The following is a 20,078-nucleotide window of genomic DNA, read 5'->3' as shown; positions in this document are numbered from 1 at the left end:
CAGGGTGGGCAGGGATATGGTTCTGCTATCCATTTTGGGAATAATTTGAAGGCGGGGAGTCAAGCAACAGATAAATTTGTGGAATTATCACACCCCTTGCAACTTGTTACTTCTTCATTTGCTGCTCACAGAAAATGACTTTTCTGGGTGGGGGGGGAGAGCAGAAAAGGGCGGGGCACCATGGCAGTCTCTTGGCTAACTCAATGCAAAGAGGAAAGGAGACTGAACTGTACCCCTCCCCACAGTCTGCTTTACCTCAGGGTATGCATGCATCCACTCCACGCACAAAACTGGTTTGAAGATTCCCCTTCATTTCAAGAAACGCTTTAAACCCACCCCTCTGCCACGACCCGCCGGAAGGTCTCTTTCGACTGTTCCCCTTTTGCACATACATTCATCAAGGCTGTAACATTTTCTTCTTCCCTGGAACAAGCCCTTTGCTCGATTTTGCCCTGCGACGCCCCTATTCAGCCGCACCGTGCGCTTCCTTAATATAGACCCCCCCCCCTTACAATTCCCTTGAAGCACAGAAGACAGCCCCTCATCCCATTAGGCACAACTGGCTTCTTCCCAACACACGCGCGTTGCTTTAGCGAAACGGCTGCCCACCAAGCAGTATCGCTTTAGATAAACGCCGCAAATAACCACGGGGCAGAGGCAGGCCACGAACCTAACAGACGGCCCACCTGCCTTTCTACCAAGCAAAGACACCCCCAAGTCACACCCCTTGAAGACTTCCCTCTCAAGAAGTCTCCACCTCACCACCGTTGCTGAGCGGGGGTTCCTGTTACGGAAAGACGCTCCCAAGCCGGCATCTCCTTCGGTGCACAGCAGCTCCCCCCACCCCCGATGCACATCTCTCTATGCAAGCGAGACCCTACACAGCGCCCCAAGGAGGTGCTTGTAAAAGATCCTGGATCCCTCCTTAATGCACCCCATGACTCCCTTATCCTGCGTTTCGCTACCTGTGGCACGAACAAGCCTTCTCATTTTACAGCCCCATGCAATTTTGCGCGCACACACCCCACTTTCTCAGCGCAGTCCCAACTACAGCGACTCCGGGCTCAGCCCACAGAAATCAATGGCCTCCCTCTGCCCAGCACCACGCGCCCAAGCGTGCAACCTCGGCCCGTCGCCCCACCCCATCTTTTTGGCTCCTCCTTGCGCTGACCTCTCCCCTCCCTCCAACCTTCCTCTCACCACCACGCTCTTCCCCCTCCCACCCGTGCAAATCTCGCGAGACAATACGAGCTTTCACAAGTGTCTTTTTTTTATTTTGCACCAATCGATCCGGGGGCTGGGCTTGGGGGAAAAATCTACTAAGAAAAGGGGGGGTGGGGGAGAGGGGGGGTTGCATAGACGAAAGGAAGAGAAGAGCGAGAGAAGGGGGAGAAAAGTAAAGGGGGTGCCCCGCCCCCATTGATTGCAACTTGCAAGCCTCCCCCCCCCCACTGAGCAGCTTTTTTTGGCACCCCACCCTTTATCACCCTCTTCCATCACTAATCCATCCCTTGGGGGGAAGGGCCCTCAAGCCTCCCGGGGGCGAGGCTGCCTTTGCCGGGTGCGGCGGCTACGCGAGGCCGGGGATTTTGCGGCCTACATTCTTCCCACCTCAAGGAGACGGTGCCGTCGCCGACACTACTGTTGAACGCCCCCCGCGCCCCTCCCCTCTCTCCCCCCCAAGTCTTCCGCCGCCTCATCGTTCCTCTCCCCCCCCTTGCAAAAAGGCCCCGGGTAGGAGCGGAGCCCAGCTGAGCCACCTCAGGTGAGAGCGAGTCCCGTGTTTCCCTCCCTGCCTCCACGTAGCTGAGTGAGAGAGAGAGAGAAAAAGAGACTCACTCCTCTCCGTCGCCCTTCAAGGCCGCGGGTGGAGGAGGAGCAGGCCGGTCGAGCTTTCCCTCGTAGGCCTCGGGGGTCCTGGGGACAGCGGCGGAGGCGGCCGGTGGCGTTGGTGGGGCTTTTCGGCTTCCTTTTTTTCTTATCAGGGAAGGGCGACGAGGTAGGCCTCAGGGCCCGCTTTCTCCCTGAATCCCCCGCTTTAACTACTTTGGCCATTTAATTGGGGGGCGTTTTTTGAAGCGGGGGTCGATCTCTACCTGTGTAGGCCGAAGCTTGGGAGGGGGGGATACCGTACCCCAGCCGGTTGCTATGGGAACTACTTGGGTTGGGGAACCAGCCCCCCCCCCCGGTAGGCCTCGGCAGAGGGGCCTAGGTTGCTATGGTAACGTTGTAAGGAGATCCGCGGTTGCCTGTGTGGACGTGTAGGCCTCGGGTGGGGGGGGGGTCATTCCTCGGATTTTTTGTTTTTTAAAAACACCCTTTTGTTAAGGGGGTATTTTCAATTATTATTTGGGGTGTGGTGTTGGAGGGGTGTGCGTGTAGAAGTAGATCTGTGCTTGTGGTGATGATGCTGCCTGCCTGCTTCGCGCATAGGCCTCAGGGCGGGCCTGCGTTAAGCAGCTAAAGGGGGTGAGTAGTACTGTGGTGGGAGAGGGGCCGGAAGACCCACCATCTTCCGCGTGTGTGGGTCTGGAGGAGTATGGTGTGTGGTGGGGTGAACCTAGGTTGCCATGGTAACTGCGTCTAGGGCAGGGTGTGTATGGGACCCTATGCTGGGGGGTGGTGGCTTCAGTTTGGGAGTCAGAAGGGACAGGTGGAATTTGAACCCTAGGTCTTGGCCGTGTGGAGGATTCTGGAGTTGTGTATTATGAGGAGGGGCGTCAGGGGAGATGGCAGCCACCACTTCCTGGGAGAGGAGGTCACCACAGGTGGAACTTGCCATTGCTCCAAGTTTTGGTAGGTTTATAAACAGGGGAATGCATAAAGGCTTTATAAGGGATGCTCTTGCAAGGAGCAGCTCCTGTTTCCTCCTTGAAATAAGTTGGGTTTTTTATATGGGGGGGGGTAGTTATTAAGAACTAGATGTTTCTGTCTCTTGAAAGCACTTTGGTATGGAGCGTTGATCACCACACATGCTCTCCTTTTAATTCTGATATGTTCTCCTAGAATGTAGAAGCATCTGTTGGGAAGCAAGGGGGGCGCTTAGTAAGAGGAGTGCTCATGAGCATGGGGGGCTTTTTTGCTCTTAGAACAATTGCATACATTTTGGGGGGAGTATAAAGTGAACACTGGAAGAGAGGGAAAGCCCTGTGGAATTTTAGCCCAGTTGTGGTGGTGAGTGGGCGATGTATTTATGCACTCTGCTTAATACTATTAAAGCCAGCGAATTAAACTGTGTTCTGTGTTGTTAACTGTCCTCAGACGCATACCCCAGTCTTGGATTTAATCTCAGTTCCTCAAGGAATTCCATATGCCTTGGGGGACAAGAGATCTGAAGTTGTAAAAAATACACACATGCTTTTCTCAGATGCCAGCCAAGCTTTAGGGATCCAGTAGTCCCTTAGGTGGCAAGCCCACCTTTGTGTGTTTTTGTTTGAAATTCAGAAACTTTGTGATTCCACATGCTTTGTGGTCTTTACTGTTGACTCATAGTTTTAATGTTAACTTCCATTCTATGCTTCTGATCAGCTTCCACTGCTTTTTGAGTTCAGCAGCTTTGCTGGGAAATTTAGGAATGTGTTTGTAAACATTCTCAGTCAGAATAACTTTTCTCTTTTAATCGGCACCATGACCATAAAAGCACATATCTATGAGTTCCATCACTTGAAGAAGAACTAACTTACAAACCAAGTGCCGTTAAGTTTGTGAGCTTAGGGTCATAGTCATAAGATGTACCAGCAGTCCATAGAGGTGGCCATGTTAGTATATCCCGGTTGTATTTTTTTAAAAGAAAACACAAACTCCCTGCTCTTTCTCTTCTCGGAATGCATTTGGATCTGATGGACTTAAAAATACCATCTATGCTCTTTCTTCCCCAGCAGTTCTCTAGAGGAGTGGTGAAAAAGACATAATGGACAGAACTGATAAATTGTTGTGATGTTTTCCTACATATTTCTAAAGGGTATTTGCTGCCCTTCAGGAATATTCCTTGTAACCATGTGCTTCTATGCAAAGCAGTTCAATGCTTTATCTTTTAGTTGGGGGAAATGAAAGTCGAACAAATGCTTCTGGACTTCTGGAATCAATGTGTTGGAGATGATGTCAATTATTGGTCTAGATACATTTTGCTGTTCTACAGTTAAATTGTAGGTTTGATGAACTAGTGGAAACCATTCAGAGATGCTTCGTGTGTCCCATCCCTTTCCACTAGAACTCTGAGTTTCTTTGAACGGTGTATGTTATTGGTTAAAGAGAAAGGAGAAGAAAATTCACTTCTTTTTGTTACTGCTTTTTATCCTTTTATAGCATTTTAGCTTTGTGGTTGAGGGGGTTGACTAAAAATTGAGGGGTGTAAGAACATATGATGAAAGGTGTTAGTGTACAGTGATAAATGAATACTTGTCCCTGAATGTCTGTATGTCCCTATATTTCTTCAGAGATTTGGAAAGCATACAGCATTTAAGATTGCTTAAATCATTTAAGCAGCCACACAGTTACTTGTTTGGGTTATATTTGTATATTTCAATTTGGTATGTTTATTTTAAAATGGATCAAATATTGGTAGAGTGTATCGCAGAGCAGAGGTTAACAGTAGATTTGTATGAACCTCTAAATGCTCATGTTTTTCTTGGTGCATGCAAGGAAAACTTGCAGCCCTACCATATTAACCTTTAGTTAATTGTATCACTGAATTGTAACATAATTGATAACACAGATGAGACTATCTTTTCAGTAGCATATTTGTGAGAGTTGAAATGATGTGAAACGTAGGGAAGGAATGGGTCATGTTTGGATGCCTGCCATTAGAAGGCTGTCTATGTGTACACAGAAGAAAAACATCATGATAGCCAAGGGTACAGAATTCATCCATAGATGGTTCTTCTCTTAGAGCATATGAAATAAATTGATAATCGTGACATCTGTTTGCTGTAAAAGGGGCTTAATAGTAGCTGGAAATGCTGACTGTGTCGCTGAGCAAAACAATTAGGGGTGTCATAGTTTCTCATGGTAATAATAGCATTTTTTCACCTGTACTTTTCCACTGTTGATATAAGAGTATAATGGTTGAAATAAAGAACCCTCTGATTCCTTCCAGTTGTCTGATTGTGATTGGAGAATCTAGGGTGCCCAGTACCAGTGGGAGATGAACAGGCGACATGAGATTTTCTGAATAGCACAAAAGAGAAAGGGGCCCTCATTCAACAAACTATGGGGTGAGGTAACAGTGGTGGAGGATGCCAGGTCCAGAATCTTCTGGGCACAGTGTACAGGAGGGCCTGGGATTCAGATATCTAGCCCTAAATAACAAATTACTGAAGGGGTGATGTAGGTAGTTGGTTTCAGAGCAAGCTGCTTCTATCCTCCCTGTAGAGATACATGGATGGAGAATGCTTTGCAAATGCAGGGTCCTCATCTCTTTGTTTCTTGTAAGATGCCATGTGGGAGTACCAATCTATTTAGAATAGAAAGTGATCCTTTGAAAATGAACATACCATGGCTGTTTCCCCATGTCTTAAATATAGCGCCTCACTCATGGACCGCTGGCAGCTTTTCCGTGCGATTTCTGATGTAACCATTCCCAAAATGGATGCAGGTAATTATGATTCTGTTTTTGTGGCATTTGCATCCATTTTGGAAACCGTGATGTCAGAAATTGTGCAAAAAAGCTGCCAGCATTCCGTGAGCGAGGTGCTGTTTTTAAGACGTAGGGAAACGGCCCATTTTTCCTTGGTATATTATAGAAGTATGTTATAGAAGTAAAGTATGTCTTGCTGAAGTTAACCTTTGGAGTAGAATAAATAAGGTACATTTAATTGGGTGCATTGTAGGAACCTCTCAGTTTGATGTCACTTGCCTTTCTCTTTCCAGAGCAGTAGTTTTTCATGGGACACATCACTAGTAACTACACTACTTTGGTCTGCACTTGCCTGTTATTTTCTCCATTTCTCTATTATCAGAGGTCTCTCTGTTGTGTTCTAAATGTGCCTGCAGTCCATGAACACACATGCCTTCTTGAACATATGAAGCTGTCTCGTACAAACTCAAACCATTAGTCTATCAAGATCAGTATGGACTACTCTGACTGGCAGTGGCTTTCCCAGGGGCTCAGGTTCAGGTCTCTTATATCACCTACTACCTAAATCTTTTAACTGCATATTCCAGGAGCTGAATCTGTGTACTTCTGCAGGCAAAGGAAACTCCCTTTCCTTTACCGGAGTAAGAGAGATGGGAATTAGCCATAAGGAGACTCTTAACAGAATGATTTGTATAGGTGGACAGGGATAATTGAATTACTTTTGACTGGGCATTGCAAATAAGGAACAATTAATGCTTGTTTGGGGGCATTAGGTAAAGCTCAACCAACCAATAGTGATCAGTAGACAAATGTGAATGCTACTTTGATGGGTTCAGTTCTTCTGGGAATTACATCACTTTACTGACTGTAGTGTTACATACTATTAACAGATGTGTGATCTGTTAATACTGTTAACACTAGTTTAGATTCATGTTTTCTCTTGTGGCAAGTGTTAATTTTTACTACTAGTAAAGTTTGTTCTTATGGTGCATCTTTTTTTTATAGTAGATATGATGGAAGAATTGCATAGCCTGGACCCACGACGGCAGGAACTGCTTGAGGCCAGGTTCACTGGAGCAGGTGTTGCAAAGGTTAGTATGACCACAGCCATATTACAAATTCTTTTTTAAAAAATATTTTATGCTAGGTAAGTGTTTGGGTAGGCTGTTAATCTTAAGCATGTCAACTTTGGTGTTCCTTTAAAAAAAGTTTTTAGCTTTTACAGTAGATGAGACACTCACTAGAACAAACTGTCTTTAACCTCGACGTTTAGAAACTAGAAGTCCTGTAAAAAGAAGCTCATGATCTTTGAAACTAGCCTTGGTTCTTACATGCAAATCTCATGATTTTTGAGCATCGGGAATCGACAGAAGTGGGTTGTCAGTTGTGCAGACAACTCTGTTGAGTTGTGGCAAGTTCTCTGACTCTCAAATGCTAAAGAATTGCTTGGGCTTTTTTTGGCCAAAAACTAAATGGTCACATACGACCTTGATTTTGCTTGATCTGGATTTGATACAAGTAATCACTGTTCTGCATTCTCTTGCCGGCTTGGGATTTTCTGGGCCTGTTCTCTCTCTTTCACATCTATATCTCTGGTTTCTCTTTTTAGCCAGCTGTTTATAGTTCCCCCTTGCTTTCCTTTCCAGTTTTTGTCTGTGCCCCAGAGTTCAGTTCTTGGTCTTCTTCTGTGGTTTTTAAAATCTTTTTATATTCTTCTGAAGGAATGAGGATAACTTTTCATTTTAGTTTTAGTTTTCTAAATGAGGATAACTTTTCATTTTAGTTTTAGTTTTCTCTCTTTTTCCCTCTCTCCCATGTTTCTTCTTCCTGTCTGCGGTGTAATAATGTCACCTGTAACAAAATGTTCAAGATTATACCCCCTCCCCCCTTGGTGTTTTCTCAATATTGATAATATATGTGCAGGTTCCTAAAGTCCTAATTTTGAACAGCATACAGTGTTACTGCAGGCATTTTGTAAATGTGCGTACATTTAGACTGCTTGGGATCATGGGACCCGCATAAACAAAAGCCATGTAGGACAGGAGTTATAATAAGGAAGGGCATTGGCTGAGATTTGATTGAAATAACTGGCTGGATCCAACACAAAGATTATTTATCATTTTGCATTAGAATGGGATATTTTTTGTCTGACTTAAAAATAAATGTGCATGAAGTACTTACTGCTTATTTATATGTTAACTTCACACTCTAGTCAGTGGTGGTAGATGAATTTATTTCTTTACCCATTGCTTTCCATACTAGCTCCATTGTTCCATTACATGGAGCTTTTAAAAGTAATAATGGAATTATGATAAGTTGAGCTAAAGTTAGAGGTTAATTTTTGGTTGTGGCAATGACAACCAGGTTTATTCCTATATTTATTTGCATACTACAACACTTTTGCCATAGCTTTAATAAAAACAAGAAAGTGTAAAGAAGTTAAGATTAGGTTTTGCAATGGCAATAATTAGAAAATTTGTTCATTAAAATATGAAACACTGAAGGATGAAAAATTGAATCTGGCTCCTAAAATTTTGGGCTGGCTCATAGCGCCAAAGAAAATTTGTCAAAGCTGCTTCAGTTCTCACTGGTGCATAGTACCCACCAGTGTTCAAATTTTTGATCAGGCTTTCTCAAAAAGGATGTGTTCATTTAGTGCAAATGAAGTGTAATTCCTCTTGTAAGTTGTTCGTTTTTGGTCTTTGGCACAGGCCTGCAGAATGGTAGGTTCTGTAGCTAAAATTTCCACTGGGGGATGTCTTCCCCTTCCCAGAGTGCAGGCATGGCTTGTTTCCCGCCAAAACAGCCTGCTTATCTGGGAGGAGCAACGGCCTCGACCTTCAGTTCCCATTTTTCTGCCGGTTGATGAGTTTCTTCTTCCATCAATTTCATTCTTTGCCTTGCAAAAATGAGAGAGAGAAGGATGGTTAGAATGGCTTTAAAAAGCCTTATTTAAAAGATGCACTCAGTGCAATATGAAAATGACGAAGAGGGACAGGCACAGTCTGCTTGAGAGAGGGGCATAATGTTAGCTTGTGCAAACACTGCCAGAGCTTCACCTCTAAGGCCAGAGCTGAAAGAGCTACCAGGCTCAAGGCCACCTTATGGGAATGGGTATTGTCAACTGCGGCTAACCCATCTAATAAATTGGCTACATCCTCTGCCCTTGTGGAACTTGCCAATTGAACGGATCGGACACCACCAACCATCGTGCCCTTGGAGGCTCCAAGCCCCCGGATCTGACTGCACTATCTCAGATCTGGAAACATTGCTCGACTTGGAGTGCTCTGAGTTCATCAGACCCGTTCCAAGTCTACCATCTGAACTGTCACCAGATGAGACTATGGGAGACAGAGAACCTGTTTCTCCCACAGATGACTTTTGACTTTATGCTGAGCAGATGCTCCACATGGCAGAATCCTTAGACATAGATGTGGCTTCTTCCGAACCAAGACCCAAGGACAAAATACTGCAACATCTCTTTTTTGGGAACCCAGCCAATATCACATTCCCCATGATCAAGGGGTTCCAAGATTTGATGTCTACACCATGTCAGAAACCATGTCTGGAATCCATGTTGATCTGGGATTGGACAGTGCAGCACAATGTCTCCCTCTAGGGTGTTCATGTTCCAGGGACATCCAATCACTTGGTAGACAGGCTGAGCAGGCTAGGTTTTCCACTCACAAGTAGTCACTAAAGGAATCTTGTATAGGCCATATTCCAACAATGGGGATTCCCGAATGTAGATTAGTTTAGGACAGAGGAGAGCAGAAAGGCTCCATTGTTCTGTTCCAGGGGGAATGGGCCCAGGGTCCCTGGGAAAAGCCTTTCAGTTAACCTTGTCAGGGTACCTGTTTTACTTCTTCTCGCCCATACCCCTCATAGCTCACACCATCTGCAAAATACAGATGGAAAAGACAGATTGCATAGTAATAGCACCATTTTGGCTGCGTAAAGCATGGTTTCACAGATCGTTGCTAATGACCAGGGGCAAATTTCAACACTTAGCAATGGTAAAAGATCTCCTATTATACTGAGGTATGAGGTATCACAACATACCCAAACTGGATGTAAAGTCATATTGAATGCTAGAAAGCCTAATACTAGGAGATCTTAAGCCCATAAATGGAGTAAATGTGTAGGATGGTTCAAGAGTAGAGGCCTTACTGTATACATGCCCTTTAGCCTCTGCTCTGGAATATCTTTTGAGTCTTAAACATGCTGGGCTTTCTTCATCTTCCATCAAGGTCTGTCTTGCTGCAGTTTCAGCTTTTCACACCCCTGTAGACAAAACGGCAATATTTCACATTATACATCTAAACTATTTTTGAAAGGTATTCAAAACATGTTTCTTCCAGCAATGCGAACAGTACCTCAGTAGTGATTGCAGCTGGTATTGGCAAAACTGTGATTACTAAGCCTTTCGAGCCCTTGGCCACTTGCCCTTTAAAACGCCTTTCGATTAAAGTAGCATTCTTGGTAGCCATCACTTCCACCCGGAGAGTAAGTGAATTGTGGCACTACACATGGATCCTCCTTTCCTGAAAATCCATGCAGAGAAAGTAGAACTAAGACCAAGTTTGAAATTCTTACCGAAGGTAGTTTCCAAATTTCCCAACTCACAGGAATTAATACTGCCTGTATTTTTCCCTTCTCCAACATCCAAGACATGGAGGATACTGCATGCTCTGGATGTGATGAGGGCTATACTCTGTTACTTAAATTGCGCGGCATTGTTTAGGTCAGATATCCAACTTTTTGTTTGCTATGCAGGCCCAAGTAGGAGGAAAGGCTACATCTCAAACCATCACCAGATGGGTAGTTCAGGTTATTAAGATGTGTTATGAACAAACTAATTTACCTTGTCCACTGGGAGTCTATGCCCATTCCAACAGGTTACAGGCGTCATCAGCAGCCCTGCTCAAAGGCGCTCTTCTACAAGACACCTGTAGAGCTGCAGCATGGACTTCAGCTGATAACTTCATTAGGCACTACATCTTAAATGTACATAACAGGAGGGAAGCAGCTGTTGGTCAAGCAGTCCTGCAAACACTTCTCCTGAAGATCGTACCCCTCCTCCATGGGTAAGTGGCTTGTTAATCTCCCATGTGGGACTGCACAGAAGACCAAAAATGAAAACAAGGTTGCACTTACTTGTAAATGTTGTTCATTGAGGTCTTCTGTGCAAACATACCCTCCCTCCTTCCTACTGTGTGCTCTTCTCTGCTTGCCTGAAGAGTCTGGCAGCCAAGGAAAAACTGAAGGTCAGGGGTGTTGCTCCTCCCAGAGAATGGATTGTTTCTGTGGACAAGCTGCACCTGCGCTCTGGGACGCCACCAGAGGAAATTTTAGCAATAGAACCTACCGATCGGCAGGCCTGCACATGCACAGTCCCATGTGTGTCTGCACAGAAGACCTCAATGAATAATAGTTATAGGTAAGTGCACCCCTGTTTTCCATTTCCCTTTCTTGTTTGCGGTTGTGCCCTACAGATTCATTATCAGTTGATCTTGTGTCGCAAGCTAGAAGAGGGTAGAGGCTTGAATAACTTGAGAGGGAGTACAGCACCTGCAAATTTAGGGCTAGATTTGAGAGGGCTTGAGAGCTCTGTTTAGTGAAGAAGACAATCTCTTTTGAAAATTCAATCTAGATTCTCACCACCACCACCACCACCACGCCCATTAAGGTCTCTGACTTCAATTAAGGGGACATTGTGGTTGCTGTACCTATTCAGCTGGACATTTTCCTCTCTCAAAGTGAGCTTGCCATGGCAGCTCAGCGTGCTTTTGTTTGAAATACAGAAGGGTTAAAAGGAACTTTGTGATTTAAAAAGAGACCAGAGGTTTCCTTATGCATGTGCAAGCTCTTGCAGAAACCTACAGAGGTTATCATATTATAGTCTAAATGTTTCTACTCATACCCAATATATGCTGCCAAAGCAAGCTCTCCTCATAATATCTATACATGCCCTCCATTTTAGTCTTTCTGTTTGCATGTAGATACTTTTCTTTAAAAGCAAACATTGATATTCTTTGCATTCTTCTTATAGCTCTGCACTTTCTGCAGGATCATAAGGAAAAGGTGGGATTTCTCATCGTCTACAACTATTGTGTTCTTGCAGGCGAGAAATCCCACTTTCTATGTTTTTAGGATCATTGTGATGAGCATTCATTTACAGCTTCTTGTCTGCTGGGTGCAACAGATACTTGTGTGCTGGGAAGAGATTGCAGTTGTATCCGACACAGCACTGGGGTGTTAGTTTCTTGGGTCATCATCGGTGTTACTCAGAAGCATTTACATCAGGGGTTCTGCAGCTGCTAAACAGGCCTAGCTAAGATGTTTTTTTCTGAATTTTCAGCCTGTTGAGAGGGATATACATTTCCTGAAACTACTACTAAGTTTGCCTGCATCCTGTATTTGAGAAAGGGAACTCGGCATGTGTGCAAAGGAAACGGGGCCTCCTTATTCATAGCAGAATTTACTGGCCTAAGTTTTGGTTCTATTTAGTCCAGCAACAGAATTTTGGAAATGCACTAAAGAGAGAGAACCACTGTCATCTCTGGCTTGCCAACTGACTTGTGCTGAGGAGGGATGAAACCAGTCTGTACTAGTGTGTGGATGTTGTGATGTTGGATGGTGATTATTCTTAAATGTTTACAAATGTGCTTTTGTTTAACAGAGATGACTTACATATTGGTGAAAATATTTTTTTTGTTTTTACTCTGCACTAGGGTCCATTAAACAGTGAATCTTCCAATCAGAGTTTGTGCAGCGTGGGTTCTCTAAGTGATAAGGAATTAGAGGTAAGGAAGCTTGATGATCTTCTGACACCCTGAACTTCAGCTTGTCTTGGAAGAGTGGAACAGATATTTCCTAGTCAAAGATGCTGTCTGTATGTGGGTTCACACAACCATTTTACAAAATAATGATCATATGAAACTAAGATTATTATACCCCTTGACAGGTATTGTTTCCCTGGATAGAAGGATGCTATCTAAATCTCTGCAATAGCCTTGTAAGAGCAGATGATTTAAGATGACCAGGTTACACACTGGTTGCAAACCTCCAGTGTGAAAATAGTCGTGTGGGTCTGTTCCAGCAACAGTAAATATCCTTTTGTGCTGTTTAGTTTCCCCATTGAAGTAAAAACCTCAAGATTTTAAAAAAATCATAAATGCTTTAACTCTGAAATGTATTACAGACTTGGCTAAACAAAACAAACTTGTATTATCTCAGTACTTTGCTTTAGGAGGTGTAGCAGCCCCTGATTTACAATATCCCCCCCCACACACATTTTAGACTCAGAACCACTGAAGAAGGTGGGCCTGATTTATTTGTATAGTGGAAAGTGTACAGCAAGCTGTGAACAAGCAGCCATTTTAGGTGCATCCATTTTAGGTGTATATTAATATACTTGAACCCTGGGAGGTCTGCAGAAATTGGTTTCAATTTTTTTTCCCTTCCCCTTAAGACTCCTGAAAAGAAACAGAATGACCAGCGCAACAGGAAGAGGAAAGGAGAGCCCTTTGAGACGAGTCAAGGTAACCTGTGCTCCAAGCCTTCTAATTAGGATTTGCAAACAGTCAGTAATGAGGCTGGTTGTTAGAGAATTCTTCTGTCCCCTGAGGGCATGCATGTGCCTCCAGGGGGTGTCGAGCAGCTTGTTATGATCCTGGTCTTTGAGCAGTGCCCTTTCCTTCAGAGACGATTTGTTGTCCCTGTTATATGAAAAACATTTTTAGCCCTGCAGTGGCTTATTTTGGCACTTACCCTTGCCAGTCTTGTTACATATGTGTGCTGTGTTGCAGGTGGACATGGCTTCCCAGTCCTTTAGACACCCAAGAAAGTCATGTGAAGCAGTCACAACCTGTCAGTTACATGCAGTTCTCATGTTGCTTTGGGCACTGATGTGTTCCTGTATAGCAAATGTTACATGTTGCTTGCAAATGGGCAAAGAACAGCAACTGTCCATACACGTGTGTTCTCCATTGAGGCCCCCACCTTGTGGAATGGCCTGTCTTGAGAAGGTCAGGAGGGGTCCCATGCTTCTCTCATTCTGCAAAATTGTGTAAAACAGAATTGTTTAGGAGGGCATTTTTTATAAAGGTAATTGGGCTGTATTATAACAGAATAGTTCAGGAAGGTGCTTTAATAAAAGGAGGATGACTGTATTTCTCAATATAGTATATATTATCTGTTTGCTGTATATATTGTCCTTTTCTCATCTTCTTGTTTTCTACATATATACTACAATTTTTCTACATTTTGTAATAAATTATGTCTACTACTTTTTGCTTTGTTTCAAATTGCTGTAATCCCAGTTTTATTGCATTATTAGATGTCAGTTCCTATTGATTGTATTGACTTAGGCTGTGTGATTTGCCTTGTGTCTCAGTGAGACAGGTGGACCATAAATATTTTTTTTTAAATAAACATTTGAGGCACCCTTACCTCCTGTTGAAGGTTGCATTGTGGGAGGATGTGACTTTCAACTGTGAGCAGTATTTTAAGTATATTTCTCTTTTTATGATACTTTATTTCTTGCACAAATCCATGCTAGTCATGACCAAAACAAACCAGAAATTCCTAACCCCCCAGAGTTACATACAGCTTTGGTCAGGAGCCATCACTTCCACTGATTCCCCTTCCTCCTGTGGCATCATTGTTGTTGCACCTCTAGTACCCTCACAGTGACACCTTCTCCGCTTCTCCCACTCCAGATCCCTTCTTTGTCTGCATTTCCCCCAGATAAGGCTAGCATTTGTTGTGCTTCTACAGTCCGTTCCTCCTGAGCCCCTTTTGAATTACAAATGGGTCCAGTCCTTGAGAGGACAAATTTTCCCCAAAGCCAGGCAGGACACTTGACTTTCTTATGCGGGGACTTTCTTATACTGGAGTTATAGTTTGATCTGCACTAACGTTTTAGCTACTAACAAACCTTCCAGTCCAAATCAACAGAAGCATGGGAACAGAGTTCCTGGAAGAAGTAGCTGCCATTTGCAAGGGAACGCAACTAACTTTCATGTAATGAAGGAAAGCTAGTCACAGAAAGTGCACATTATTCTCATAAATTACTCCATCAGTAGTTTAAGGGCTCTGAGCCTGCAAATGCCCCAGACTCAGCAGGTGTGCCCATGAGGGAGGGTGCCATTCTAGTTCTTGCCTTCCGTAAAACCAAGGTAAATTTAACAAGAATTATTTTACTTGAATCCTAATAGTATTTTGAGATGGTTTTAAAGACTGAACACCACCTGATTGGTAACATGGTTGTTTTCCTTGCAGGAAAAGTTGTCACTCCGAGGGGGCATAAAATTAGTGATTATTTTGAGGTAAGCCGGTCTCATGAGCAAGCTGCCAGGTACTCTTCTTGCAAATCATATGAACATGTGTTTTGTTGGCAGGCAAGGACTCTAAATTCTACATGCGTTCCTTGGAGCGTATTGATTCCTTGATTGATTCAGCAACTAAGTGTTCTGTGCAACCATGCTCTCCATCTTCATAACTGGGTTTATGGATAGAAAATGCAGGTCTTTTCTCTGATTGTATTGGATTCTTCATTTTCATATTGGATGCATACCATGCTGGAGCTCCAAAGTATCCTTGAAATATACTTTATGATAATTGTTTGGAATGAAGTTGCTGATCTCTTCTCTCCCTTGCCCTTTGTTAGTTTGCTGGGGGAAGCGGTCCTGGAACAAGCCCTGGGAGAAGTGTGCCACCTGTTGCGCGATCATCACCACAGCATTCCTTATCAAATCCCTTACCTGTAAGTATTCCCTTGAAGGGCTAGAATGTGGACTCTTGTGTTGTGAACAATGGTATTTCAGAGTGTCTCCTAAACAAACGTTTCTGGCATTCACAGCTTATTGGTTGGGCATAACAATTTGGTACATTTAGAAGTCCTGTTGTGGGGGCGGAGGGGGAGGTAGAGTTTCCATATGGCCAGGTGTTGGGAATTGAATCACTCTTCTTTTTCTCTTCTTTCCCTTCCACATTCTTATGCTCTGTTCTTACTGCTCGTTGCTCAGTATTAGGGTCTGTTTTCCCAAGGGCCTGCATACAAATGGTGGCTAGTCTGCAAAAGAGTTGGTTGTACTAGTACTTAGTACTTAGTTGTACTAAGAAGATCCAACAGGAACAATACTTATGTAGGTGTGAGGGCCAATATGTAGCTTGCGGGAGTTACTGTGATTCAGTGTATGGATGGAAGTACCTTTAGCATTGCTGCTCTTGGTGCTCACCAAGAATTTGCCAGTGCGTGTCATAGAGTAGCTGGAATTAAAAAGAACCAGTGCTTGTCTCTGGGTGAAAAGTTAACCATGAAGATAGTCATATCATAATCTCTGAGACTTTCTGAATCATTACTGTACAAACTATTCCAGGTTGCTTGGAAATATGAACCATGAAAACAGAACAAGGGAATAGTTTCACAGTGTATTCAGATAATACAATCGGAGTCAGGTTAATTTGGCTCAGCGTTAAAGCAGTACACCTACCTTTTGCAGGTAACAGCTGATTGAACTCTATGGCTCCCTTCCACCAAGTCATTCTTTAGCAGAGAGAACTTTTTTTCCAATGGAGAAAGACTTTAGGAAGGAACTCGTAGGATCCAACTCAGCATTTGCAGCAGTTTAAAATGTATGTGAAGAGAGCTAAGAAGTGTTTGATTGGTGTGACACTGATGGAAGTTATTACATGAAAGGCAGGATCAGTTCTTGATACTCAAAAATGATTTTAGCTGTCCTACCTAGTGGTTGGTTGAGAATTGGTTCCACATGTATCACAGTCTCCGTTGGGCATTGCAAGAGTTTCCTGTTTTCTGTTCAGCTTGCTGTGGCCCCTGCTTTCTATCAGTGGTGAAGGGAATCCAGACCAAGGTTGTTACTGTTGCTTGCTCCACAGACAGAGGGCCATCCAGATTAGTAAATAGCCAGGGAAGAAAGGAACCTCTCAGTTCCTGCATTGTCTGCTCCACCGCTAGGCCCTCTTCCTTTTTCTCTTGGGCACTTCTGGAAACTTATACATGATTTCTTTCTCCAAAGTTCTTTCCTGACTGGAACCTCTGGGGAAGCAATACTTAGAGCAGAAAATTTTGACGCAGTTCTTAGCCTCTGTCATGGCCTCTTCTATCCTAATCCACTCCCCCAAGGGTGTTTTGCTGCGCTTTGCCCTGTGAAGATCAACCCGTAGGAGGAGCGCCTCTTAGGCATGCTGCCAGCCTTAAAGTTGTTGTTCCAGTTGTTCCAAGATGGAAAGAGAGGCATCTGCCAGCACAAGCAGCTGACAGTTCACACTCTGAGGTGCAATGCTGAGCATTGAAGGCCCCCGCCATCCTCTCTTGGGCCACATGGCAGGAGCTGCAGTACCCAGGTGCCACCCATGCATTCAGCTGTGTCACCCACATCCCTCATTAACATTGCCTTTTCTCTTCATTCTGGCTTCAGCAAATGGAGAAATAGGATCTTGATTAAGGATTTTTTTCTTAGCTGAAAGGCTTCACCTAGAGATTCCTCAAATCACATCTATAAAACTAGCTGGAAGTTTCATAAGCGCTTTTTTTTTTGCTAAGTCTGCAGGCATTAAAGGTATACTAACTTTTCTGCAGTCTGACCTGCATTGAGTACTTTGGACAAACACTTTGGAGTGTCATTTCTCAGCTGTCTTCCATCCTAGCCCCAACAACAGCTAATTCACAGTTTAGAAAAGATATTTATTTATTTACTTATTTAATTCAATTTATATTCCACCCTCCCCACATCAGCAAGCTCAGGGCGGATTACAATCAGTATAATAATTTAAAAAAAATAGCTTTAAAACCGATAGAACCATATGAATATTTAAAAAACATACAGCGGCAGACTTCTCCAAAAGCCACCACCCAACCATCTCCGAAAGTATTTAACAAGGCTGGGCGGTAGATGCTGATATAATTATTTTTTATTTATTTGTCCAAAGGAAAAAACCAGAACAAAACAAAATGGTGGCAAAGTCTATACATAAGCTTCTATAAAAGGTCTCCAAATACTTAAAAATAAGTCCATGCACAATTGTCATCACTCTTATATAATAAATTGGTGTGAATATGTAATTAGGCCTACTCCAGTTCAGTGGGTCCCTGGAAACAGTTGCTGTAACACAGCTTGCCTGTCTCTTCAGACATCTCTTTTCTCCTGTGCCTTTTGTTGCACCTGCGTTTCACTTTCCCAGGTTGAAGGAGTCATATGGTTTTTTTTTTAAATGATGGCTCTAGCACAGTCTTGTGGCCTCTGACTTGTCCAAGGCCTGTGAGATTTGAATACATCATAATGAATGCACGTGCCCTGTCCCTTCATTTTTCTAGATGCTTGTTGCCTCCTAGCAAAGTAAGAAAACTGTTGAAGTCATCTGTATGAATAGAATGAGAATGCATTGTCCAACAATAAAAGTAGCAGTGGGTTCTAGATCTCAGGGGCTTCCGGTGGCTGTCGGTAACTGATTAAATTGTGGGCTTGATTCAAAGCTGGGTTTAGAAACCTTCAGCTCCATGCTGCCTTCCTGGTCCCAGGGTAAACAAGAGAAACCCACAGAAGACACTGGCAGTTAATGGCAGAAAATGTCCAAAGGATGCACTCCTGTGCAATTTTAGGACGAAGTCCTGTTCACTTTAGCAAAGCTTGCAGGTAATCCTGTGTAGGATCAGGCTGCATGTGTGTGATCTTGTGTTTAGTGTGCTGGACTTAGGTGGGGATGAGATCTGGCATCGCTGTAGGGAAAAAAACCAAAATCAGACAACGCCTCAAACTGGTAATCACATTAATTTGTTGATATACTCAGGCAGCCCGTGAGTGTCCATGACTGGTCTTCAGGGGCACTGTATACACAGACACACAAAGAATGCATAATACTGGAACAGATTCCTGCTTTGGGATGTTATTTTCCCAATCAAAAGACTGGACTAATGGCTCAGGCACTGTAAAGCTAGTGCATAGAATTTGGTATTGCATGCAGAATTCAACTTCTTGACCCTCTGGATTTTGTGTTTTCTTTAACCAAGCTTCTTGCTCTTCTGGCTGTAAAAACGTTGGAAGTGTTTGGGCAATGCTTTTTAAATCAGAAGCCATGGATGGATGCTTACTGAGACTTCCAGGACAGGGAGATAAGCTTTGGCATTCTGCTTAGTTCTCTTTTTGACTAGCAGAAATAGAATAAATTATGCAACATTGCTCTGATTGTCACATTCCCCCATACAAATGTTGGATTTGCTTGATGGAAGTGGGAATCAGAGTAACAGATAAGCACAGCCATGAGTTTAAAAAATTACGTGTCTAATAGTCTCTCTACATAAGACATCTGACACACAATGAACATGTGTTGGGAGATGCAATGTTAGCTGGGAAGGGTAGTTTTAAAAGACAGAGCCAGCTGCAGGGCAAAGACTTTGCTATTCACTGGAGCTCTGTGAAGGGGCTATTAAATGTCAGAAGGGAAACTTCAGCCCATTATAACTTCTCCAGGTCGAAGCCTTGCTCTGGAAGGCAGCTCCAGCCCATTTCCATTCTTCGCTTCCCTCTGGTTGCAAATTGCAGTGGCACACTTTTAGGCTGGAGAGGTGAAATTGGCAGAACCTTCCAGGAGACAAACATGAAATTAACAAACCCTCTGAGGAGCCTTCTCCACTGGTTCTGTCTTTTGCTTCCCGGCTAACATTGTGTTTCCTTATACTTGACGAACACACGCTGAGGTGTCTCATGTAGAGAGACTCTAAAAAGTGTAACCCACAAGGCATCATGGTTGTCTACTCCATTTTCCTTTAAAATCAGAGCAGTCTCTAGAAGTTATGGGACTATATTTTGATAGCTAGATTCTGACCCCCTCCCCCAGTTTCTCAAGCTACCTGTTTCCAAGTTCCTGCATTTATCAACAGTATATCTGGCCCAAGTCTGTTTTATTCTCTTCCCTTAAGTCTTTTTTCCCTTCAAATATATCATGTAATTTTCTTTAAATGTATTACAGCGGCGAGTGGAGCAGCCGCTTTACGGGGTAGAGAGCAGCGCAGCCAAGGAACTGCAGGAGGAGCATTCTGCTCTGCCAACGCTAGTGTCGGCGATGCTGGCGAAACAGCGGCTAGAGGGCGAGCAGCTGGCCCAGAGAGGTGTAAGCCTCTGTTTCCCATTTACTGCGGTGAGCATGGTCTTAATGACCAAACTCGATGTGGAACAGAATGGGTTTGATTCAGGGTGGATAGTGTGCAGATGCCCCAAGCACATTCTGTCTTTGTGTGGACTCCCTTGTCAGAATCTGTTTTCACTCTCAAAAGGTTCTAGACCTGGGTGCTTGGCAGTTTGTGAAAATACAACAGTAGAAATGACTGAAGGTTTAGAGCTGAGCTGAAGGTGCTGACCGTTTTGAAATTACTGTCCCCGATGTCCCCTTTTCTCAACAAGCTTCATTTTCTATCTACAACAACTAAAGCTTCATTTTATTCTAGCTAAAGGATCCTCCCTTCATTCATTCACACTAG

General features: G+C 43.7%; 1 protein-coding gene across 3 annotated transcripts in view; it reads left to right on the top strand.

Moving 5' to 3' along the window:
- The first annotated feature begins 1,449 nt into the window (after nucleotides 1-1,449).
- TLK2 (tousled like kinase 2) overlaps nucleotides 1,450-20,078 on the top strand; it is a 40,595-nt gene continuing 21,966 nt past the window's right edge. Inside the window, exons 1-7 of one of the 3 annotated variants that reach the window (XM_054993474.1) lie at nucleotides 1,450-1,765; nucleotides 6,584-6,666; nucleotides 12,310-12,381; nucleotides 13,050-13,119; nucleotides 14,861-14,907; nucleotides 15,249-15,344; nucleotides 19,571-19,738. In XM_054993474.1, the coding sequence (XP_054849449.1) occupies nucleotides 6,586-6,666; nucleotides 12,310-12,381; nucleotides 13,050-13,119; nucleotides 14,861-14,907; nucleotides 15,249-15,344; nucleotides 19,571-19,738 (534 nt within the window). In that variant the 5' untranslated portion in view covers nucleotides 1,450-1,765; nucleotides 6,584-6,585. Of the gene's footprint in view, nucleotides 1,766-6,580; nucleotides 6,667-12,309; nucleotides 12,382-13,049; nucleotides 13,120-14,860; nucleotides 14,908-15,248; nucleotides 15,345-19,570; nucleotides 19,739-20,078 lie in introns of all 3 variants that reach the window. The other 2 variants (XM_054993473.1, XM_054993476.1) reach the window with 2 other exon arrangements.

The sequence above is a fragment of the Eublepharis macularius genome, chromosome 12 (genome assembly GCF_028583425.1).
Source record: "Eublepharis macularius isolate TG4126 chromosome 12, MPM_Emac_v1.0, whole genome shotgun sequence".
NCBI classification, from domain to species: Eukaryota; Metazoa; Chordata; class Lepidosauria; order Squamata; family Eublepharidae; genus Eublepharis; species Eublepharis macularius.
Note: the sequence above shows the minus strand (reverse complement) of the source record. Positions and strands in the feature narration are given on the sequence as shown.